At 36.8% G+C, this 25,468-nt stretch overlaps 1 protein-coding gene and 1 long non-coding RNA gene across 2 annotated transcripts in view; both read right to left on the minus strand.

The window, feature by feature from the left end:
• LOC127662092 (protein unc-79 homolog) overlaps positions 1 to 10,604 on the minus strand; it is a 119,689-nt gene extending 109,085 nt beyond the window's left edge. The window contains exons 1-8 of the mRNA XM_052153064.1: positions 10,440 to 10,604; positions 6,741 to 6,861; positions 3,945 to 4,258; positions 3,016 to 3,186; positions 2,700 to 2,795; positions 2,478 to 2,533; positions 2,265 to 2,394; positions 2,104 to 2,168 (exon numbers count right to left, since the gene is read on the minus strand). Coding sequence (XP_052009024.1) covers positions 2,104 to 2,168; positions 2,265 to 2,394; positions 2,478 to 2,533; positions 2,700 to 2,795; positions 3,016 to 3,186; positions 3,945 to 4,258; positions 6,741 to 6,861; positions 10,440 to 10,461 — 975 coding nt within the window. The 5' untranslated portion in view covers positions 10,462 to 10,604. The remainder of the gene's footprint in view (positions 1 to 2,103; positions 2,169 to 2,264; positions 2,395 to 2,477; positions 2,534 to 2,699; positions 2,796 to 3,015; positions 3,187 to 3,944; positions 4,259 to 6,740; positions 6,862 to 10,439) is intronic.
• A 1,715-nt stretch (positions 10,605 to 12,319) lies between these two features.
• Positions 12,320 to 16,061, minus strand: LOC127662749 (uncharacterized). Its single transcript, XR_007972913.1, has 3 exons — positions 12,746 to 16,061; positions 12,561 to 12,644; positions 12,320 to 12,445 (listed from the first exon to the last, which is right to left on the minus strand). It is a non-coding gene; the product is annotated as an uncharacterized LOC127662749 (long non-coding RNA).
• Positions 16,062 to 25,468: the final 9,407 nt, after the last annotated feature.

The raw sequence follows: 25,468 nt of genomic DNA on the forward strand, positions 1-25,468 counted from the left end.
GTTGAGGAACATTAGATTCACAGGACTCACCAGCTGTAGGCATCAGGTGTCCACGGCGATTCTCTCCTGTATGTTCTTCAGGGAAGAACACACTTTGTTTCAAGAACTGCAATCTCTTGTAGAAGTTTGTGAAGCAAGTGGAGTTTGAACCGAAATGATGCACTTTCTTTCTCGTACGTCTGTGTGAAGGCAGCTGTGTTGTCCCATTTCAGGAATGAAAATTGCTGGTAGTAGGAGGCTGGTAGACCGCTTTGACAGAAAATCCACTTTTTGTAGCAATATTTCAGTCCCAAAGGTCCTCTGGTTTTAGTATGGGTGCCAAATTCACTGTGCTGAATTGCTAATATGAAAATAAGAGGTTAAACTGCAAAATCAAGGTAGCAAAGCATAGAGCAGTAGGCAAATGTATCCGAACAGTAGCAAAGCAGGAAGCAAGTATGGTCGTTGAAGAAATATATTTCGATCTTTACAGCTCCATGTCTTCATCTACGGATAAGGATATTAGCAACTTCATAGATTCATTAGAACTGCCTAAATTGATGAATTTAGATCTTGACACAGATATTACTTTGGAGGAGCTTGTTGATGTAATTAAACCCTTCTAACAGGTAAGGCACCAGGGCCAGATGGTTTTGCTGCAGAATTTTTTAGATCTTATGTTACATAACTGGCTCCACTTATGTTATAAGTTTACACAGAGTCAAAGGTGAACTACAGCAAACCATGATACAAGCCTTGATCAGTCTCATTCTTAAAAAAGATAAAGACCAGAATTAATACAATAGTTATAGTCCAATTTCCCTGATTCATTTAGATGTAAAAATATTGTCTTAAATTCTGACAAATCAATTACACAGAGTAATAACTTCTCTTATACATTATATAGATCAAGTGGGGTTTATTCATGGTTGTAGTTCTTCTGATAATATTAGTCATTTTATAAATAATATATGGTCAGTACCGAATGATCAGACCCCGACTGCTGCCATCTCACTTAATGAAGAGAAGGCATATGATAGGGTGGAATGGGACTATATTTTTTATTTGTTTCCGACCCTAAAATATTTATGCCTAGCCTCCATAGAATTATTCATTCTTTCTCCAGATTTCCAGGATACAGGGTGAATTGGTCTAAATCGGAAGCTCTTGCATATCATATTAACAGCATATTGCCCTACCACAGCTGTCCAACCTGGCACATTTATATGGCCCAAGGAAGGCATTAGGTATTTAGACATTTAATTTCAAGCAAATTTTAGAGATTTAGTTAGAGTTAGAGTTGACCCATTAATGAAAGGTTTCTCAAGTGATGTGGAGAGGTGGGCTACTCTACATTTGTCTATGGCTGGAACGGTCAATGTAATAAAAATATATTGTATCCCCAAATTCAATTATTTACTGCAGTTTATCCAGTAAATAATACATGACCTTTCTGCAAGGCTCTAGGTGAATACCATGTGGCGAGAATAATTTTTTCTTTGTGTATATATGTGCATATTCAGGCTTGGACCATGGGAATGTTGGGGGTTGGGGTGGGGTTAGAGACTGGGAAATTATTCATCTGAAAAAAAAACGGAAAAAAAACGTGACTTGCAATGCACATAAATTTTTTTATTACTAAAAAAAGTAATATTGGTATTATATCCATGTTGTTTCTCCAGAGGGGAACTGGCCATCACAGTGAGCCTGGTTTCTCCCAAGGTTATTTTTCAGTAAACCGGTGACCGATTCCATTTTGCGCTGCACGCTCTTGCGCTACTACTACCAACAACAAAAATGAAAGTTTCAAACATTTGCGTTGACGCATCCAGCATAGAAAGGCTCAAGCCGTTGCGTCGCATCCACGGATGTACCTGGTGTAGACAGGATGATGTCTGTGAATTCTGCTTTGGGTTTTGATCTTATCTTCTGCTTTGTTGTGTTCCTGGAATCTTGTTCAAATAAAACTGCACTTGGGTACTAAACTAAACTCGCCAGAGCTGTTGTTTCAGTTTTGGACTGAACATTATTTTACTATAGACAAAGTTTTGGCCAACTCAAAAAGCAATTTAGAACAAAAAACAAAAACAAACCAAATCTACTGATTAAAGAGATTAACTGTACCTTAACCGCAGGCTTATTAATAGAATTCTGACACTCAATGTGTTGGCAGTGGATGGGGTTCCAGGCTGTGAGAAAGTGAACAAAAAAGAGAGAAAAATAATGTGTATATTTCAGGTGCTCTAAACTGAAGTTTACTTTCAACTCACTGCAGCAGATCTCACCTGTGTATTGCAGTCCTCTATACTCACTGATGGCACCTGGAGGCTTAAGGTTGGGCCAGTAATGAAAGAGCATTTGAACAGCTGGAGGCTTGACTTGAGATGGGCCATATGATATGACATACAGAAGATCCTTTAAAACAAGTGATGCCTCTGATTCAGTAGGAATGTCTTGTACAGGAAACTCCAAATAGACAGCAAAAACCAAACCCTTACCTTCCAAACTTCCTGCTTGAATTTCATAAGACACTCCAAAAGCTGACAGTGGTACACTGAAAACAAGCACAGAAACAACATCTCATGATCCAAGGGCTCACATTCGTGTTCACATTCCCCATAACCACTTCACTACTGACATGTGGCCCAGAGACCTCTGCAAATGACCATCACTTACTGAGAATGGAAATCATTTTCAGTGATGCATTTTCATTTGGATACCTGGATTTGAAGTGTATTGCATGGCAATCATCAACATGGAGGAGGCAGACAGATTGACATACGCTGGAACGCCACCCTCTCTTCGAGTCGAACCCACTAAAAAACACAAACATCTGTTCCTGATTTACCTTATTTATGAAGTAAAAACGTTTCACATGATGTAGCCTTCATTAGTGCTTGCTGCTGATCTTACAAAAAGAAAGTGAACTGTTCTGGATAGACTTGTCTCCTTTCTGGAAATATGCTCCAACACAATACCCTGCTTTGTTCCTGAAACATCAGTCATGTGAAAATATGACAGTATCAGTATACTCACATATAGCCATGGGGAGGAAGGAGGTGCTCAGATACTCTATGATGTCTTTGTGCAGGAAAGGAGGGAACGTGGCTAAAGTGGAGATCATGGTGTAGGGTAAAGTGCAGAGAATATCGTCACTAAGGAAAGGCAGAAGGCATGTTGTGGTGTAAAATATGGCCTGGCCGAGATCTGATAGAGAAAGAAAGAGAAACTAATGAGTTCCTCATCTTCCTCAACCACACAGAAAATACTCCTGCAGCTTGAACAATATACTGACATTTAAAGATTAGTGATGTCACAATAATGGTCTTTAGCATGCATCCAAACACTGCATCCTGCAATACTTAAAAATACTTGGTTATCCACACAAAGCCCTTTACGAGTGCGCCCCATGAACGAAAGATGAAATAAAGAAAATTCAGAGAGTAAAACACCAATTTTCATGGTCAAGCACATTGTTTAGATCAGTAAGATGCAAAATAAAAAGAATCAATGGCAGATTCTTGTTGAAAAGCCGATGCCGATCTCTAGAAAGAAGGGTGGCCAATAGCTGATACACACAATTTTATAACAGTAGATCTCCACAAAATTGCCAAATTTAAATGAAGACTTACTTTTACACGATATTTACTCACAATTCAAAAACAAATATGTGAGAACAGAAAATGTGTACTATCCATTAACATTTCTGCTGGTAGATTTTTAGAACCGACCAGGCAGAATGATGAATTTCTGGGCACAGTTTTTCATCTTAAAATGGCCAAACATAGGTCTTTTTTAGATAATTTCATCTCCTGAGAAATTTCTGAAAAGTCTGAATTTATTAATCAATACTGTCATTTTTGCGAGGTAAGTAAAAGTTGCTTCTTTGTTTTTAATTTTCCCAGAAACAAGTGTGGGAATTGGAATCAACCAATAAAGAAAAGAGCGGACTGCCTGGGACTCACCATGCTGACCATGCTGCAGAAGAGGCACCAGGTCAAGCAAGGTCACGAGAGTGGCATAGAGCCCCTGATAGTCCAGTGAAGGGTATTCTGAGAGCTGGACGTCCCGACTCTGCTGGGGGGCACCAGCCCGGTCGGCCGGGGCGTCCCGCAGAACGCTGTAAAGGAGGGATCGAGTAACTGTAGGGTTGATGGAACTGACTTGTGGTCTTAGAGATGGGGTGAGTGGGAATGGCACAGGAAAAAGACACATGGTCATGGGCACGGCCAAATTGGAAGCTTCCTGGCTCTCCTTTCTGCCTGTACGGGACAGGATGCTGCTCCGAGGGAGGGAGGGAGGGGGTGGGGGGGGAACAGGGGAAAAAAAGAGACAACAAAGACACAAAGAAACAGCACATTACATTGAAATGGCTCTACAGAGACAGTGTAAGTAGAAAAGAACCAAACCCAGATATTCCTCACATAGGATGCAGTGTCTTGATCAATTGCACTGATTTGGTTTCTATTTTGCTTTGGAAAAGTAGTTTTATTTTATTTGTATTTTTTCTCTTCATTTGAGAAGTGAACCACACAAAACAGATGCTTGCGAAACACGCAACGATCACTGCATCTCATGCGTATCTGGTGACAAGGAGCAAAACTATAAAAATGGCATGTTTTCAGTGGCAGCCCCGTTCTTCTCCAGAGGAAACAGCTTTGATGCGCTCACTGTGCCCTCCGTACGGCCAATGAAAGGAGGGTCAGCGGCGCCGAGGCCAAAGAGCCTCATAGGAATTATAGAGCAATGGGGGGCTGTCAGAGATGAGAGAGAATCTCAAAATCATTTCGGAGGACGATACAGAGATGACACTTCAGAAACATGCTTCAGCCAGTAATAAACATGTATGTGAGGTTACACTAAACGCTCCCTGATCACAACACATGTTTATTGCACCAGAAAAAAAGAATGTCTGTATGTAAATACATTATGATACTGTCCAGTATCATTTCAGGGAAGAGAAATAATGAGATCCAACAGGCACATGGATTTCAGTTCTAAACGAAAAGTAACTAGTCTACAGCTGGGAAACTGTAATGGAAAAGGCATACACTGGTTTCAAAAGCAATGTGTCATGTTTGTGAAGGGATGGGTGTGTGTGTTTGCTGTCCCCTGTCAACTTGAGCTTTTCTGTGCTTTCTTTCAATAAAAACTGATGGTCTTGAAGGGAGAGAGGAAACGTATTTTGATGTACGTTACATAAAACAGGATGGTGTTGTCTCTTGGACAAAACAAATTCTTCCTCAGAATCAAACGTGTCTATCTGGCAGTGAATGAAATGTGGTTAAACTGCAGAATGCTGTATAAATATATATAGAAACGAGTCACTTCCAGATGTATTTCTCTTCTACAGAGAAAGTAACCCTATCCCTAACATCACTGCTTGAAAAGAGAAAGTTCACCCAAAAATGAATTTCCTCACCCTCATGACTTTCTTTCTTCAGCACAACACAAATGAAGGTGTTTGATGCAGATATGATGTTTTTTTATATCCACACAACGCGAGTCAATGGGGTCCAGCACTAACACGCTTCAAAAAGGACAGAAAGTCAGCATAAAAGTAATCCATACGACTCCAGTGGTGTAATTCATGTCTTCTGAAGTCATGCACAGCGTTCTGCAGGTGTAATCGAGGAGGAGACATTTTGGTCTCGTGTCACTTCAGAAGACATGGAGTCGTAAGGATTACCTTTATGATGCCTTTGTGTACTTTCTGGACCCCAACGACTTGCATTATATGGATATGAAACACATCATATCTCAATCAAAACATCTCTGTGTTCTACAGATGAACGAAAGTCAAGAATTCATTTGAGACGCATACGGGTTAGTAAACGATGAGAGAATGATCAGTTTTGGGCAACCTATTCCTTTAAATATCTGACAATTTACTAAATATGTTCTCTCGATAACAAAAGGTTAATTTAATGGACAAACACTGATAAACAAATACACAAAGGAATCACACACACACAAATACACACACATGTACGTACATATCGCTGTCACTAGTGGTCTTGCATGAAACTGTTTCTAAGCTGTCAAATCTTTATTGAACACAATAAATGAATGTGTTTTTATCAAAACAGCCTCACACGGTTCATGGTGGACAGATCAAATTAATCAATATTATTTCATTAGATATATAAACAATACATTTTACTGAAAGGAAGCAAAACATTTAAACAATGCTCTTAACTATAGGCCTTTATCTCCATAACTCGGATTTAAGCCCATGGAAAATATTATGCTCAATTATGGCTGAGGTTATTGAGCACTACACAGACATATAAAAGACACAAACAAACAAAAACAATCCTCAATCAGTCAAGAGTTTACTTTGATCCTGTTGAATTAGGAGCTACTTTAAATCATTTCATCTGCCTAGTATCATCAATTACTGTGATGAGGAATCAAGATCATTGTCCTCATTCTTCATCTGTCACTGTCAATCAAATCCACATCATATGAAGCGCACACAGTTTTTAAGGTGGCCTGATTGTTCAATGTGGTCAAACTGACCAGAATTTCACTCAAATTGATGTGTCCCAGATTATAAAGGAGAGCTGTTATAACTGGGCTGATGTTGGGAACATCTGTCCAGCACAACTCCATCATTCTTGGGACTGTTATTAGTAGACAAATGTTCCTCTGAATAATGAACTGGTTCTGTCTTAATCCTTCGAATGCAACATTTACAATCTCATCAAACAAAAGAACTGTGTTTTGTATTTCACCTGTTTCCAGTGTAGTGCACTTACCTGAGCAGCGTTTGGGAAAAGTATTTCAGAGTGTTTGCAATGTCTGTTCCGGAAGGCACTGGGTAAATATTGTGTAGCACACGGTTGTGATACTCTTGCAAGTATCGAATCTTAGAGCCAACTAGACAAATAAAGAGCAAAAGGACATCATGAACATCCAGTAGTGTGCACTGCTTTTGATCAACTAGAATAGATGAATGAATGACAAATATGTCAGAAGGGTTTCATGTTAATCAAGGCGATGGCTTCAATTGCACTGCAGTACGATGAAGAAGAGTGTAAACTCACATCCCTCAACACAAGCACCATGAAGTCAAAAGTTTACACAGCTAACGTAATAATGACATATAGAGACAAGATTTGATTTTGCTTTCTGAAAATCACACTTTTTTCCTAACAGTTTCAGACGGTTTTCATCTCCACTGTGAGATTTACACATAAAAACAGAAAATCATGTAAGTGTTTGACCTTCTGTTGTTGGACAATTCACGAGGGCGACTCCTGGAAACCATGTGTTCCTCATATTTCTCATAGTTTATGATGTTTTACAACGGATTTAAACTTGTATTCTCTTTATCTCTTTCTGTGTGTCATATGTTTCTTCTGTAGATCTACTCTCTCTCTCTCTCTCATAATTTCATGCAATATTTTCCATCCTATTTCTTGGTTCCTTTCAGTTTCATAAATTCATGTTCATGCATGAACAGCAGTTTATAGACCTCTAAAAAACTCAAAAGAATAAAATGTGTGTGTTGCATTTTTTTTTCTTCACATCGAGTCTGATTTCCATAATTCTCTATGGATGGCCCACTGGTCTTGGGTCAGAGAGTTTCGGGCCAGTTGATGTAACTGTCATTAGACGGGCCATCTTACATTGGCTGATCTTACAAATGTGTTCTTACACTTAAAACTTAAATATGTGGATTTCTGGTATGTATTGATCATTGCTGTTGCAAATTCTGGTCACCTTTATCTCACAAACACAAATTAGGTTGTCAAAATTGCAAGAATAACTTGAATGGGATGCCAAACATCATTGATTTGTGATACCAGAAAAGATGCTTAATTTAAAAGAAATTATTAGAAAGAAAATATACTAAACTAGTTCCGGCACAAATACAAACAAAACAATCCAAGCGAAAAATAACATGCATCATTTTATGTGTATCTGAATGACCGTCCAGACCGGATAAAAAATCCTTAACGTTGAGACCTCCAGGACAATATTGTGAAAACATGCATTGAATAAAAAAATTTGTGCATGTTTATCAAGCTTAAAATCAGACTTTTCTTGAATAAGATTATTGCTGAGTTCCTTTCAAGCTGTTTTGTGTTTGATATTTAGAAGTGTTGAGCACACATTGGAAAGGCTGTTTGGATATAAATGTTGGAGAAAAGAAATTGATTTGTTGTTTTGTTGTTCTTCTGGTGAGAGCAGGAGGTTACTAAAGAATTCATTTATGATGCTTTTGGAGCCGGTGCCTGAATGCAGATTAATAAAGAACACACACGATTGGCGTTGAGTGTTGGTGAACTGGTAGCTGGCAGCTGAGGTCATTTATATGTTTGTTCACACTGCAGTCAATTCCGATTTGTTTGGGGGTGGGGGGTTGTTTTTCTTTTGTTTGTTTGTTTGTGTAATGAATTTACATTTCTACAATTTACAAGCAATTTTTCCAGATCATATATATATATACACATTCAGTGACCACTTTATTATGTACACCTTTACATCTATGTATTCATGTGATTATCTAATGTGCCAATCATGTGGCAGAAGTGCATATTTTCATGCAGATACAGGTCAGGCGCTTCAGTTAATGTTCACATCAAATGGGGAAAAATATGATTTCAGTGATTTGGACCGTGACATGATTGTTGGTGTCAGACGGGCTGGTTTGAGTATTTCTGGGATGTTCACACACAACAGTCTCTAGAATTTACTCTGAATGGTGCCAAAAACAAAAATCATCCAGTGAGAGGCAGTTCTGTGTATGAAAACAATTGTTGATGAGAGAGATCAACAGAGAATGGTCAAACTGGTTTGAACTGATAAACTGTACAATTGTGATGAGAAGAATCTGAATGGGCTACAACAGCAGAAGACCACGTCGGGTTCCACTTCTGTCAGCCAAGAACAGAAAACTGAGGCTACAGTGGGCATACCATTTGTGTACATCAGCAGAAATCCAGATTTGTCAGACCAGGCAATGTTTTTCCTGTCTTTAACTGTGCCCACTGCATGCTGGAACAAAATTAAAACACCCAACTTGTCATCTTAAAGTGCTAGTTCACCCAAAATTAAAAGTCTCTCATCATTTACTCACCTTCTAGAAGAATATTTCAGCTCTGTAGATCCATACAATACAAGTGAATGGTGACCAGAACTTTGAAGGTCTAAAAAGCAGATCAAGTCAGCATAAAAGTAACCCATAAGACTCCAGTGGTTTTATCCATGTCTTCAGAAGTGATATGATAGGTGTGGGTGAGAAACAGATCAATATTTAAGTCCTTTTTTAATATAAATTCTCCTCTCTGCCCAGTCAATGTCCACATTACTTTCACTTTTACTTTCTCCTTCCGTCTTTGGTGATGCAAATTCTTCATACATATCACATCCTACTGTGCAGGGAGGAAAAGTTATGATAAAAAAGGACTAAAATATTAATCTGTTTCTCACCCACATCTATCATATCACTTCTGAAGACCTGGATTAAACCACTGGAGTCTTATAGATTACTTTTATACTGCCTTTAAGTGCTTTTTGTAGCTTCAAAGTGTTGGCACCCATTCACTTGCATTGTATGGACATACAGAGCTGAAATACTCCTCTAAAAATCTTCATTTGTGTTCTGCAGAAGAAAGAAAGTCACACACATCTGGGATGGCATGAGGGTGAGTAAATGATGACAGAATTTTTATTTTTGGGTGAACTATCCCTTTGATTGAAAACACATGTGTCGCTTTAGCAAAAGAAGTCCAAATAAAGGCTTTGCAGAACTTCTGAAGAGAATGTCATCCTCAAAAGACCAGCTTATGTGTAGTTTTATCGGTGAATGAACAGCTGAATCTATTTATTTTTTTAAGAGAGAAAGAGAGTATTGTAATTTTATTGTTATTTAATACTGTTGTATTTTTACTATTCTTTTTTCTTGGCATTATCTGTTTTGTGTATCAATGCTTTGACAATATTACATGCAAACACATTCCTGCCAATAAAGTAAGAAATACTGAGAGTAAGATTTCAGCTAAGCAGGTTATTGTCTATGCATGTTTATTACTGTAATGATGTAAAATGAGGATCAGCATGAGTGGTTTCCAGTAATGGCTCTTCCCCACCCCAGTGTCTGTCATCAATCCTCTCTCACACAGGTAACATCAGTTCATTAGGATGAAAATCCTGAAGGACACCTGCAGATGTCCTTCAAAAAACAAAAGAAGCATAAAACTCGAGCTTCTTTTTCTGGAACAATAACCATTTGACAATTCGACCTCAAAAAATGCACATCACATCTTCTGTCTTTTGCGACACCTCACCCGAAATCTTCTGTTATTTTCGGGCTGAATCGTGTAAATATACAGTCAATGATGTGACGTCTGTTTCGCGCTCATTCAGAGACACTGTTGCCTTAACAACGCTTCCGTTATTGTATTTAATAAATCACAATTACACAGCAACATGCGTTATAAAATACTTACATTGCTCTGCCTTGGTCGACATGTTAATAATTGTCCCGGATTCATAGACGTTGTGTAGATGCTCGAGCGGCGCTTTCTCCGTCAGGACGGAATCGATCGATGTTTGTTCAGGTGAAACCAATGAACCGAATCACAGCAGCGATTATTCTCATACAAACCCGATCCAAACACCCGCTGAATGTTCCTGTGCGCTCAAACATCTGTGAAGGATGTGTTGAGCATGATGTTATATGTCAATGTGTATTTTCTTAATTACTCTCCTTTAGAGAAAATGGACTATTCCGTGTCGAACCGACTGAATGTCGTCTCACGAGCACTGAACCTGCTGTTCCTGTGTCATTACTGTAAAACTATCAGCTCAATGTACCGCGTTTAGCAACAGTTGCTAAAATAATCAGATGAAGTGTGACCCACTGAGCACATGAATATTGTCCTCACAAATATATGTGTACATGGACGTGTGAACTGTGTATGGATAATACATCAAATATACACCAATGAACACCAGGAGTTTATTGAGAAATATAAGCGAGAACTTGTCTGAGAGTTTAATCAAGGATAGTGTTGACTTTGAACTAATGGAAATATTTCAGCAGCGAACACACAAGTGTCAATGAAGGAAACGTGCTGGTGAAATCCCGAATAAATGCATGAGAAATATGTCATATATCACAACTGAACATGCGTGTGTATGAATGCATGCGTCTCCCTCTACCGGAAATACAGATCCAGCGAGCATCAGGGCTGATGAGGGACACTTCCTCTTCAGTGTTTACTTCATTTACAGGACACACACTTCATTGCACTTTCTGATTGGGGATATTTCATTACACTCACTTGTCTAATACGATATTTTGCAATATTTTCAAGTATTTGTAATTGAAATGTTTATTATTATTTTTTGCTTTTTAAATGATTTCTCAAATGGTCTTGCAGGCCTGATGTTCCCCACACCTGCTCTTGAGATTCATTTTTATATTTTATATCTTAATACATTTAATCCCCTACAGATTTGTTAAATGGATTTATTCAGCCCAAAAGTAAGCAGTTTCTTTAAATGTATTTTAAAGTATTGTGACCATGAGGCCAAAAGACAATAAACTGTTTCTTTTTTAAGAATCCTATATTAATTGCACACACAATAAGTAAATGTAAAGATGATTCATACCTTCTAACCTCCCCAGAACGTTCCCTGCAGGTTATTTTTAGGTTTAATTTTTATAACCTAAAGAGAACGTTCTGGGAAGGTTCCCTACAGGTTGTTATTTTATAACCTAAAGAGAACCTTCCCAGAACGTTCCCAGCAGGTTATTTTTAGGTTTAATTTTTATAACCTAAAGAGAACGTTCTGGGAAGGTTCCCTACAGGTTGTTATTTTATAACCTAAAGAGAACCTTCCCAGAACGTTCCCTGCAGGTTATTTTTAGGTTTAATTTTTTATAACCTAAAGAGAACGTTCTGGGAAGGTTCCCTACAGGTTGTTATTTTATAACCTAAAGAGAACCTTCCCAGAACGTTCCCTGCAGGTTATTATTTTAATATCACTTACCATAATTAACAGGCAGTAGAGGGCGCTCATATTGAATATTTATAGGGTTTCCTTACCATTTTCCTGGAATGTTTCAGGTCTTTAAGTAATTTACTACTCAACCGATGACTTGAATCAGGTATGTTATATCTATATTATAAATTATAATATAGAAATTATATAACTTTTAAAGATTTTTCATGGTTTATTTGAAAGATTTTTCATTTTTTATGGTATACAATTACATACATTGTTGGGCCGAAATCTATTTGGCAAGACTGAACAAAACAACACTACAATTTCACTACAGAGTTTAACAGTTTTATTAAAACAATAACAAATGGGAGGGAGGTTTTATTTCAACAGGAACAATAAAATAAAAAACTGACTGTTGTATTCCAGATGTGTTCCTCAGGACACCAACCCCAACTGCTGAATACAGGGAAACATTATTGTGCATCATTCACCTGTCACCCATCTGTGAATGGATGTGAAAATGGATTAGCTCCTAAGGTTATTTGCCAGTAGTAAACAAGTTGCTACTATTGTTGTGATAAATGCACACAGAAGGACACATAGGTGTTGGACCCGACCTAGTGGTGGATAACCTCACTTTGCACCATTGAGGCTTCCAGTGGATAAAGCAATTTCCAATTGACTACATGCATCAAACCTGCCTAGGTGTTTAAAAGAAAACACAACATTAGTATCACTAAGGTTGTAATTTTCTAAGAGATGTACATTTATGAGGGGACACTGACAAGTGAAAAGAACTGACCTGTGCTAGTTTGCTCTTTATACACTGGCAGCCAATGTATACCATGTGACCTATATAACCCAGTTGTAGGTTAGAGACAAAAAGATTCATATGAATGTGATTTTTAAAAGTTCTGATTCACCATTACATCCTATAACAAAATATATAACAATTACAAATGATCCATGAGTGTTTTAATTTTTATAATCTTAACATTATTCACCTCAGAATGCTATTTCATTTTACTTTACCATCACGGTTCACTGTAAGGTTGTTGAATATGATGTGCCACACCCCGGAAGTGATGTCATAGCCACATAACCTATATTTTTTTATCACATACTTGCTTATGATGAGCTCAATGTTGATTTTTAGTAATGGAATAATTTACATGTAAAGATAGAAATTAAGAAGCTTAACTGTCCCACTTTACCCACTTTGCCAGTATTTTGACTTCACATTTCCAGGTTTCTCAAAAGCAGGACGTCATACTTGTAAACTTGTATTGCAGTGAATGAAAGACCACATTACCCCTGGTGGTCTTCGGTCACTTTTGACCGAAAAGTTTTGTATTTTGAATTTTTTTAAAACATAGTTTCATCGGAATGGTATGCACGGGATCTAGTGGTTACACCATGAAATTACATGTTTTATTTTATTTTCTCTCAACAGGTGGCGCTAGTCTGCCTTCAAAAACAATGGATTTAAAAGGCCCAGTCTATGTTAATCTGAAATACTGCTATAATTGAAAAATGAAATTAGATTTAAAAAAAATATATTATTATTTTCAATGGCAAAAATGGACCATAATTATTTCATAAATATGAATTGATATAAAATGCTCTCAAAATACAAAACAAAACTATTATTGAACTAAAGTATTGATTTTGCTTAAGTTTCATTTTCAGGTGTCCGGTCATGAAGAACACAAATGAGGAGCACCACAGGGTAAAATATGTTTGTTTGTAATTTAGTAATATAGCGCAAGGTATCATTATATTGTATTTCATCTGCCTCTGGTAAAGAAATTAAGTAAAACCTTTCTGCTCTTCCTTGTCAGATATCCTGTTTATCTGTTCTGCGCACACACTGTGTGTGTGTGTGTGTGTGTGTGTGTGTTGGACTGAGTATGTATTATGCCCTATTCAACTACACCTCTGTTTAATGCATATAGAGGAAACACACTTGTGTCATTCACCAGCTTTCACCCATCTGTGCCTTTCCTGTAATGCTGACACTCGGTCCTTCCAAACCAGCCAAATGAAGAAATCTTTAAACAGATGAAGACCTGAAAAAACTCAATTTAGCATATGATATGTATTTTTCAGACCATTAAATAAAATTGAACAGTTCATTCTTAGAATTAAACTGTATAGGGCCTTCAAAATGATGATACCAAAATAACATTTTGTTAAGAACCAGAATTTAAAAAGGATATTAAGATGTCTATAATATTTCTTGGAATACAATGCAACAAAAATTGCTAAAGTCAACAGATTTTACTAATAGATCTACAAATCTCTGTGTAAAAATAAAATAACGATGCTGCCATTTCTCTAAAGGCAGTTGTGGCCTAATGGTTAGAGTCAGACTTGTAACTCAAAGGTCTCAATACAGACAGGAAACAACTGAGGTGCCCTTGCGCTTTACCCCCGATCTCTCCCACTGTCCAAGGTTTGCGTGTTCACTACTCCTAATGTGTAAACTAACTTGGATGGGTTAAGTGCAGAGGCCAAATTCCGAGTACTTGGCCTTCACTGTCACTAAAGTCAAATATTTTGTCATTTTGGCTTCATCTCAGATGAAAATAGTACAAGAAATTACTTGTCACAAACAAAGTTGACATTTTTATGGACGATCTTACAGTTGAACACCTCCAGAGGGACAACGCAAAAAGAGTCGCAATTCAGATAAAGACTTTTAAGTGTTTGTTATTTTTGCCTTGGGCAATTTTTGTATTTGTATTATTCTAAATATTTTTTAAGAAAACTAAATCATGTTGTGATGATTCATAAACCTTTTTAAACAAGACTAGGAGTAATTTTTCCTTATTAATACTAAATTAATTTTAGTAATCAAATAGTAATATTAGCAGACGCCCCTAGAAACCGAACCTAGAACTGAACTGGTTAGATGCTCCGCTGGCGACCCTGGATTGACGTCTTGCATCTTTAATCTAAAGGTAAGGGCATATTTGATTACAGTGGATTATGAAAATGTTTTAAAAGGATCTAGGTATTACAGTGGAATAGAAATACAACACTTCCCCAAAAGACCATAAAACAGTTGCAGCTCATACAGAACGCTGCTGCCATATTGAGGAACCAGAAAATGTGAACATATCACACCAGTCCTCAGGTCTTGTTTACACTGGCTCCCAGTTACATTTAGATCTAATTTATAGCGTCTTATCAACTCACTGTCATCCATTGTGCGCAAAACATTTCTTCTCCCTCTTCGTCTTTGTCATTTTCTCCTGTTAAAAAAAACTCTTAAGCCTCTTAAAAGTCCTTACTCCTAACAATTTTGACCTTAAGACCTCTTTTAACCTCTTTCTGAATTACTTCACTAGGATTTTTATTTAATTTTAAGAGTAAACACCCACATTTCTAAAAACTTTCTTAGGATTTTGTCACTATAGCTACTCTTTGCAATTATAATTTTTATGAATACGGGCCCAGATGTGCTATTACAGTAGTCACAGTCAAATCCAGACTCAAAACACATCTGTTTAGCTGTGCATTTACTGAATGAGCACTGTAACACTGTTCGTACTATAATTATTCTTATTTCTTTTGATTATTTTAATTTCTTCTATGTAAAGCACTTTGAATTACCATTGTGTATGAAATGTGATATAATAAACTTGCCTTGCCTGTCCCTGCATGTTTCATTCTAAAACCTGTAGAAATGTCCTGCACATATTGTCAATGTATAAATAAAACAATATCCTGCAAAAAAAAAACTAAAAAACTGCAGGATTCCTGTAGGTTATTTTTGTATGCAAAACGGTTTCGTTCACAACTAATTAACATATGATGCACCTTGCACTTCTCTTACATGTTTGATTTACTTTAAATTCTATAAGATCGATTTCATCACTGCATTTAAAAAATTATAAAGCTTCTTTAACAGGGCCACGTGCAAAACGCGCTATACAGCTCTGGGTAAGCGCTCACAATCCCACAAATTATCACACTATGAAAAAAACATAAATTTCCACATATTATTCCATATCATTCTACTTACTTCTCAAACATTTGCATTGCACATCAAAGCCGAATGCTTCCACCATAAGGGCTGCCACGCGTTGATAGAGTAAACTCGCGTCTGTGTATAGCTGGTTCTTCGCTTGCATGCATGCTTATTGGCGACTCGCATATATCGCCACCTATGGGTTGTTGAATATGTATTATGTTATGTATATTCCCCATCCCATCCAGGTACCCAACACTGACTGCACAATCGATTCATTTTAATTGTTAATTAATTTCGTAAATTTAGCCAATTTAGTTAACATAATCATATTCAAAAGTTTATAAATATATAACTTATATTTACTATTTACTAAATTATTGTGGTATATCACTTTTTGACAAGGTAACGCAAGGTATCATTATATAAATGTACATTTAAAAAATAAATATAATATAATATAAATATACATTTGTGCGCGTGCCATTGTCCGCGAGCGGGCATATATAAGCAGGGGTTGTGACCCCTCTGCGCGCAGAACCCGGTTTTCATTGTAAGTGGACATCCTATTCAACCAGCATTTTTGAGGTAAAGTACTTTTTAACATAACTGATTTTACTTTTAAAACAGACGAACCCCTACAAAGGTAAATGACACTTCAAACTTTGAAGAAAGTAAATAATAAAATATAATTATAGCATAACGTTACCGTTATATAGGCTAACGTAGGCCCATACTGTAACTTAACCACATAAATAAGATAAATAAGATAAATAACTGCCGCTTTCACCTAATGAACATTTTTAATTGTCACAAAATTGATTAACTGTCTTTTCCATTAAATGTACAACTACTTTTCACATAAACAATGTTTTTCCGGTTTTTTTCCCCACAGTCCACTAGTCGCTATAATTAAATACCGTTAAATGCCGTTAAGTCTGTGTGACGTCATTTGGGATAATAGAGAAAACCCGCTCATATTGAAATGAATTGTTTCGTTTCATCAGTCATGTCTGTGATGTTATCGTTACTTTAGAATAAATAAAATATATAATTATTAATAATACTATCTTTACTTTGTATGAAAAGCGAGCGAGTGAGCGCTGGTTGCTTGGCTGCGAGCGCGTGAGCGCGCCGCTGGTGGTGTACGCGCCAGCGCTCGCAGCCAAGCCCAATAGCGTCTGGCTGCAGACTTGCACTCTCAGACTTGCACGCTCAGACACGAGCGCTTCCGCTGCAAGTGACGTCACTTGCACGCTCAGACACGAGCGCTTCCGCTGCAAGTGACGTCACTTGCACGCTCAGACACTAGCGCTTCCGCTTCAGCGTAAACTATTGACTTGTTAAAAGTTTAAATAATGTAAATCGCTGGCACAATTTTCTGAATTGGCTGCAAAATGACAATTTCATTATTATTATTATTACTGAACAAAACGAGCTAATGCCTGTCAGTCTAACTCTGTTTACTTTAAACAAAGACTGGCTGTGTCGGATTGAGAACAGATCATTCAAAAATCGTTTCGTAAACATTATATATATATATGCTTTTTCGTTACATGATAAGATTTTTACACTTTACCTTAATATACGCTATTTTTTATCTCTGATACAAATAAAAATAAATTAATGTTATGGTTGCCTAACGGTATTAAATACATAAAGGAAACTATTTAATAGAGTGCTATTACATGGTTTGCACGTTGAACCCAGTGTAGTTCAATAGCGTTTGGACCGTCCCATCCTGTTTTAATGTCTACATTTTTGCTAAAATACGTACTGTAAAATACATGCAATATTCGGTCATTCGACCTTGCATCTCAGTTCAGTTCAGCACAGCTCATTACATTAGCGGAAGCGCTTGTGTCTCAGCGTGCAAGTCTGAGCGTGCAAGTCTGACAGTGCAAGTCTGCAGCCAGACCGAGCGAGACGTGGCTTGTAAAGATGAGATCAGATCAGAAATCGGCCATTCGTCTGTCTGTCATATTATTATTATTAATACCACTACATTTAATAATATTTATAAATATAAATATTGTTTTATTAATAACAATAATTATTATTATATTTTATTTCAATCATTATTGTTAGTAGTGTTAATAATAATTATTATTATTAGTATTACTACTACTTCTACTATTAATAATAGTTAAACTCAAATAATAATACAATAAGTTATTATTATTAATACTATTCATAATTATAATTATAATGACAATAATAATAATTATATTTTATTATTACTGTTAACAGTATTAAAAATAATAATACTAATTAGTAGTAGTATTTTCAAGAAAGAAAATGTATTTTACTGACTTAATATGGTTTCTTGTTTGTTAGTGGGTTGTAAAGTCTCATCAGATGCATTACTGCATTCTTCTCATGCATTTTTATGCAATTGATATATCAATAAATCAAGAGCCTTTATTAACTTTAGGAATTTATACCTTGAAAATAATTATTCTCTTCTCTTTTTTTCAGTATATTGCAGTCTGATTATTGTAAGTGATACATCTAGCAGTCATCCTGATTAGTCAAAAATCATTGCTGAAATTGAATGCATTTTAATTCGTACAGATTCATATCTCACTCATATTTAGACATGTTTCTACTTTCTCTCCCCTTTCCTTGTGTCAACAGCAGCTAACTACACCCCAAAGGCTCTTTTAAGAGCCCTAGCACAGAGCGACTTTGGCTTTGTAAGTATATGTTTTGAATGCCTGTCACATAGGCCTACCTTATTTAAAAGTTATAAGTCAGATGTTAGGCTGGGGACTGATAGAGATTTCATGATTCAATTTGATTCACAAGCTCTCGAAGTTTCTGATCTTGTTTCGATTCATGATGCCAGCATTAAACCAACCCAATCTGATGATGATCTTTTTTTCATTTATTAGATTCTACATCGTTCTCAACTGCCTCTTCCTCAAAGTTTTTTCTTGTAAGTAATATTCTTTAGCTTCACTTCAAGGTTTGTTTATTATTTTTTATTATTTATGAAGTCATCTAAGACTTTTAAGTAACTTCATGTGTTTTTAATGATGGATTACCTGGCCATAGGCTACTTTCACAGACACATAAACTATGTTGATGTTGATATTGTCTATGCTAACAGAAAGTGTCCATAATAACAGTTAAGTAAGAATACTAATCATTATCTACTTTCCCCTACCCTTTCCCCCAGCCTCTGGACCCATCAGTGCCAAGGCTTCAGCAAGCACTTTGTGTTCAGTTGCTCTGGTCTCCACAATTTAGCTGAAAGGTAAGTGTTACATATAGTATGTGAACAAGTAAATGGACACTTTAATGACAGGGTTCCTACTCAGTTTGGAAAAGTATTGAAAAGTATGGAATTTTATATATATATATATATATATATATATATATATATATATATATATATATATATATATATATATAAAGAAAACAGTTTATGGAAAAATATTTGTGTTGCCAGACTGTTGCCTCTGTATCGTTTTCTAAAATATAATAAATATCTAAAACCTGACAATGCTAAAAGAAAAATAATCGGAGAAAAGTCAAGGGTCGAGAGCTCCACTAAAGCAAACAAACAAATGAAACATTTTCAACCTAACATGAACATCTAAAACTCTGTTAATCTCAATAAGAACTTCTGAGCGATTCACTGTGCCAATAAATGTCCACATACTTTTGGCCATGTGGTGTAGGTACAGTGAAATATTGCATAATGTGTCATTACCACATTTTCATCAAGTCCAATATTTTGAATTTAGAATGGATTCGAAATCCAAGAGACAACGCTACACAAGGCAGTGGAAATATGCACGTAGATCATTGGATGAAAGGTTTATTGGAGAGGAATCATCAGAATCGTCAGATCATCCAATAACACCTCATCCAATAACAACTCCACCAATAAAACCTCAACACATCAATTACATTGATGAAGACATCTCAAGTGTCATTGAAAGTGTGGAAATTGGTGTCAGTGGGCAGAGCTGCAGTTCGGGACCTGACCGTGTGGACGATGGGCTCAGTGAGGGAAACTGCATTTCAGAAACTGAGAGTGAAAACGAAATGGCCTCAACTTCACTCACAACATTCCTACAAGAATGGGCAACAAAACACTTAATCAAGCATAATGCCATAGATGATCTCCTTAGAGGACTTAAAAAAAATGGACACCCAGACCTCCCATCAACAGCAAGGACATTGCTGAAAACTCCAAGAATAGTTAAATCAGTGGTAAAGTCTGGAATGGAGTGTGTCCACTTTAATTTAAGACAGAGCCTTCATGAGCAGCTGCAGCGCTATCCAAGGGAGATAATGGAAGGAGTTAGCACTTTGGAACTGTCATTTAATATAGATGGCCTGCCCATTTTTAAAAGCAGCAGGACACATCTTTGGCCCATCCTCTGTGCCATTCACCTGCCACCTATCAGTGTCTTTCCTATAACACTGACACTTGGTCCCACCAAACCAATGAATCTGGATTTTGCTGAGGAAGCAATAAAGGACATTCAGGAAATACTTGACAATGGTTTGGATGGAAAAGAAATAAAAATCAGATGTGTTGTGTGTGACGCTACCCACAAGAGCCATGGTAAAAAAGATCAAACAGTATTCCGGGTATTATGGGTGCGACAAATGCACACAGAAGGGCACATGGGTTTCTGGGCGAGTGACTTACCCAGAGGTGGACAACCTCACTCTACGCACCAATGACACATACCGTGGTGAAATGACAAGGCGTCAGGAGAATGAAGACATCCCAATGTCTCCCTTTTTCAGCCTCCCATTGGACATGGTAGAGCAGTTTCCAATTGACTACATGCACCAAGCCTGCCTGGGTGTAATGAAAAAACTCATCACAGCGTGGATTAGAGGAGACAGAAAGGTGAGAATGTCTGCTGGGCAAGTAAATGAGGTGACCCAACGGTTGCTGTCACTCAGGAAGGCCATTCCAAGCTGTTTTTCCGAAAACCAAGGAATCTAGTAGACATTGACAGGTGGAAGGCAACTGAACTGCGGCAGTTTGCTGTATATACTGGCAAGATCGTGCTGAAGGGGATTCTGGCTGACCAGTTGTATGACCATTTCATGGCGTTTAGTGTTGCCTTGAGCCTTCTGCTTTGCCCTACACTGGCAGTGGACCACAACAGCTACAGTCAAGAGCTAATGACATACTTTGTTGGAAAAACAAAAGAACTGTACGGAGATCACTTCATGGTGTACAATGTACATTCGATGGTACATCTACCAGAACAGGCACTGGCTTTTGGCAGTCTCGATGCTTGCAGTGCATTCCCTTTCGAGAACTATCTTGGGAAGCTGAAGCGACTTCGTAAGGTCAGGAAAGCGGCCACTTATTCAAGTGGTCAAGCGGCTGGTGGAAAGACCAAATTCCCCACTATCTATGGTGACCTCCAAGTCCAAAATCAATAGGCCTAACAATGCCTTCATTCTTACTGAAGGACACTGTTGCGAGGCCATCGAAGAGAGAGAAGAAGTAGATGGTTCCCAGATGCTGTTGTGCAGACTTTTGAAACAACCGAACTGCTTTTCAGAGATCCATGTGACTCAAGAATACTTGGATGTTTCAAAGCGCAATCAAGACAATCAGTTATGAAGCTCATACCAGAATGGCAACTGACAAGAAATGCCATAATGGTAGAAAAAAGACAAGAGATTATTTTCTTAGCAATCCTGCATGAACACTGACAATGCCCTGGGAAATCTCTCTCTCTCTCTCTCTCTCTCTCTCTCTCTCTCTCTCTCTCTCTCACTCTCTCTGTCTCTCTCTGTCTCTCTCTCTCACTCTCTCTGTCTCTGTCACTCTGATAAAAAAGGATTAACAGTGAAGGTCATTAACATCAGTTATACGCAAAAATAAGTTGTTGAATAAATGTAGTGAATTATCGTTATTATATATATTTACATATATATATATATATTTTTTTTTTTTTTTTTTTTTCTTAATAGATGGAAACAAAAAAATATGCAGTGGTGGAATTCACAGAGGACAGTGCAGTTGAAGTAGTCCCAACATCATGGTTGGAGGTGACCAAAGAGGTTTGTTTTTGTTTTCAATAAGTTTTCACATTCGTTTACATTATAACAGTTTTTCTGAATTGATTAAACACTATACCCCATTCTCTGAACCAATTTCTCTACAGCCTAAACCAATTAGTCAAATAAATCACTCTTTCTGTAAACATTAAACAAGTTAAAGCAGTTATTTGAAAATTGTATGCACTTGACTATTAATGCAAAACTCCAAACAGATTAAATGGCTTTGAGGCAATTGTTTGATTTTGCCAGAAAAGTCATATTCTCTGACTGTAGTTTGAAGATTTGGTATTGTGTTTAAGGTTTTGAGAAAGTGGGTGATGGTTTTTAGAAATGTGTTTTAGCAAAACTGTAAAGTCTGTTAAAGCAAACCTTTTTTTTTTCAGGGAACGTTCTGTTACTGGACGTTTGGAAGCATAAGGAAGCTTGTAAAAATTGCACAATGCCAGACAAAGCAAAGTGGAGGCGGTGTTTGGTAAAAAAATTTGGCTAAGAACAGGTAATATAGCCTAGTAGTTTTTAAATTATTTAATTTAATCTACAGTATTTCAATGAGGATTGTTAAAACATTATCCAAACATTAAGAAAATTGCAACAAACAAAACAATACTTTAGTTTACACCAACAACATATTTTCCAGACTCATACACCAAAGGTGTCCAGAAATGCCAGTGTAGTGGAGACCTCAAACATTGAAGCGGAGGACAGCTCTACAATAAACAAAAAGAGGGCACACAAAAAACCACCGAGATTTCAGTCTGCAACAGATTCCTCCTCAGATGGTAAGTATTCAAATCACTTCAAATTATATTTTTTGTATTTTAACTGCCAAAAAAAACAAAAACAAGGTCTAGCCAATAGGCTACTCCTAGGCTTGCGTTTATAAATTACAAATGGCCTACTGATTTTTTTGCTAGGCTATTGTATTTTTAATATTATGCTATTATTTGTGAAAAAGGGGGTCTAAGACAAAAAAAAAAGGTTGGGAACCACTGATCTACAAAATTCTTTTTCCACCACTCATATTTATTTGACATGGTATTATTAAATTAACAATTTTAGTGTTTACACATGGAGAAAAATGTATGTTGTGTGCTTGTGAGAAGTACACATTCACAGGTTGTATTAATGGCCATTTTCATACATTTGTTACAACATGTAAATTTAAGGGCACCACCGTTTAAGAGCACCACAATGAATAAAACCCTTAAATAAAACCTTTAACCAATTGTGAATTGTTTGGGTACAAAACTGAAACTGTGCACTACACAGAGGACAATTAAGTGATTGAAGTGAGTGAACAATGTTTGTTTTATTTATCAATTTGTAAACTCTGTTTTTAATTTTAAAGCATGTTTCTATTTCAGATGATGTTATAGTTTTCCCAAAGGAGAATACAAATGTATCAAAACCTCTTCCACCCAAATGTAAGTTGTTGACATGTAACATGATTGACACATTAACCAACATATGAGATGTCCAATCCATTTTAATTTGTATTTACAGATCAGCCATTCTCCAATATTCATCCTCTTGACAAGGGTTCAGTAAAATATACAAATGTGTTTTTAAGTATAAAGACATTTGAAAAAAAAATCTCTCTTTGCCCTCTCAGGCAACAGAGAAATTTCTGTCTGTTTAATTCTACTAGGAATGTTAAGTCTATTTGGATTTTATATTTGCAGCAAAAGCATCACTGCCAGAGTCCGGACAATCAAGTGCGTCACAACCCTTTCAAGGTATACATTTTATCTTATTGTAATTATTAACCATTCTATTAAGAGTGATTTATTATTAAACTTTGAAAAGTATATTTTGATGTCATCCCACAGCTGCCTCACAGCTCCTCTTAGAAGAGCCCCAGTGTTCTTCTGAAGCAGCAACAAAGAGTAAGTCATGTTTTCATTTTTCACACTAAAACAATACTGTATTTTCAAGGACCAATCTGCAATATTGCTTTACAGACTATCGCACAAAAGTATTGCAAAAACTGCAAGAGATTGCAGAAAACCAGCAAGACATCTTGGCCTTGCAAAGAAGTCTACTGGCTGCTGTGGCTGTGACAGTGACAGAGGAAGGGGAGGATGTCCTGGAAAATGGACCATGCCAGACTGTGGAAGAACTACTAAATCTTTCCACAGAACTGGGCACTAAAGAAAAAAGGACCAAGCTGGTAATACATTTGCAAGACACTTAAATGTACACCTATCTCTACCAGAAAGAAGATATTATTTTGCAAAACTGTGTATTAAATTATTCTCCTTGTAAAATAAAAACAAATCAATACAATAGCTTATAAAAACATCACCAATGTGTATTTCAATGCATAGTAAAAACCTTAGACATGTATGAAACACATATTATAACCCAACATGGCCAAAGCGGTTAATAAAGAATATGAACATTAGCTAAACTGTGGGAAAACTGATTTAGAAAGCAATATTTGTTTTACTGTGAGCAAAAATATCATGCTGTAAAACTATAATGAAAATAGTATGCTGTAAAATCATTATGAACGAATTCTCCTAAAAGTGGGCTCACTTGAACAAAAAGGGGCCCCTTTTAGGAGAATAATTAATATAAATAATCAAATTTGTATCTGTAATCAGCTACAATAGCAAGTTCTGTGGTTGTCGATGAACTAATACATTTTCACATTCATTAGAATTAAAATTTCGTGTCCTGGTGTTTATTATTAATATAACAGATTCATTTATTCATGGATTTTGATTCCAGTGGTGGCTGCATAGGATTGTTTCCAATTTCCAATAAATGGATGTAATCATTTCCAAAATTCACAACATGTTTTTATCTAACGAAATATTCCGCCTCAATCCAGGTTTGTTGGCGTTTAGACTTTCGAAAACATTTTCACTGTGGTGGAAAAAACTTGCTGTACACAAAGCGAGGCACGCACCTTCCGGGGCAGTCTAGCAGCTAATATATAATATATATATAGGCCTATGTATTTATATAGTCTAGCATATATATTACAAAAAAAGATCGTATTATGTAGGACTATCTGCGTTCGCTTGGCGCTCCATTTGATCCATTTATTCTATTTTATTCAATACATTTTTAGGGTGATGACGCCATAAAATATGACGACAGACATTAGAAGCTTCATTCTAAAACCTCAATAGAAGTTTCGAATGTAAATATGACATGACATTTTGGTCCAGTCTAGTATGAACGGTCAGAATGACCACTATGGCAACACATTCTCACACCCCAACTCTCACACCCCAACTCTCACACCCCAACTCGTCACATATGGACGCTTGGCCAGGACCCCTTGGCGTCACTTTTTGACGCACTGGGTATACCTTTGGCGTCATTTTTCAACGTGCAGGGTAGTCCGATAGACTTCTATATATCTCTGAACCGGAGCCTGTAGCGTTGAAATTTGACGTCTTGGGTAAGCTCACCGCAATGGTCTGCTGCGAATGGCTCGAGAGTCGAGACTGCAATAAATAAAAATAAAAAGGAATAGGCTACAAT

Source organism: Xyrauchen texanus, chromosome 22 (genome assembly GCF_025860055.1).
Source record: "Xyrauchen texanus isolate HMW12.3.18 chromosome 22, RBS_HiC_50CHRs, whole genome shotgun sequence".
In the NCBI taxonomy this organism is placed as follows: Eukaryota; Metazoa; Chordata; class Actinopteri; order Cypriniformes; family Catostomidae; genus Xyrauchen; species Xyrauchen texanus.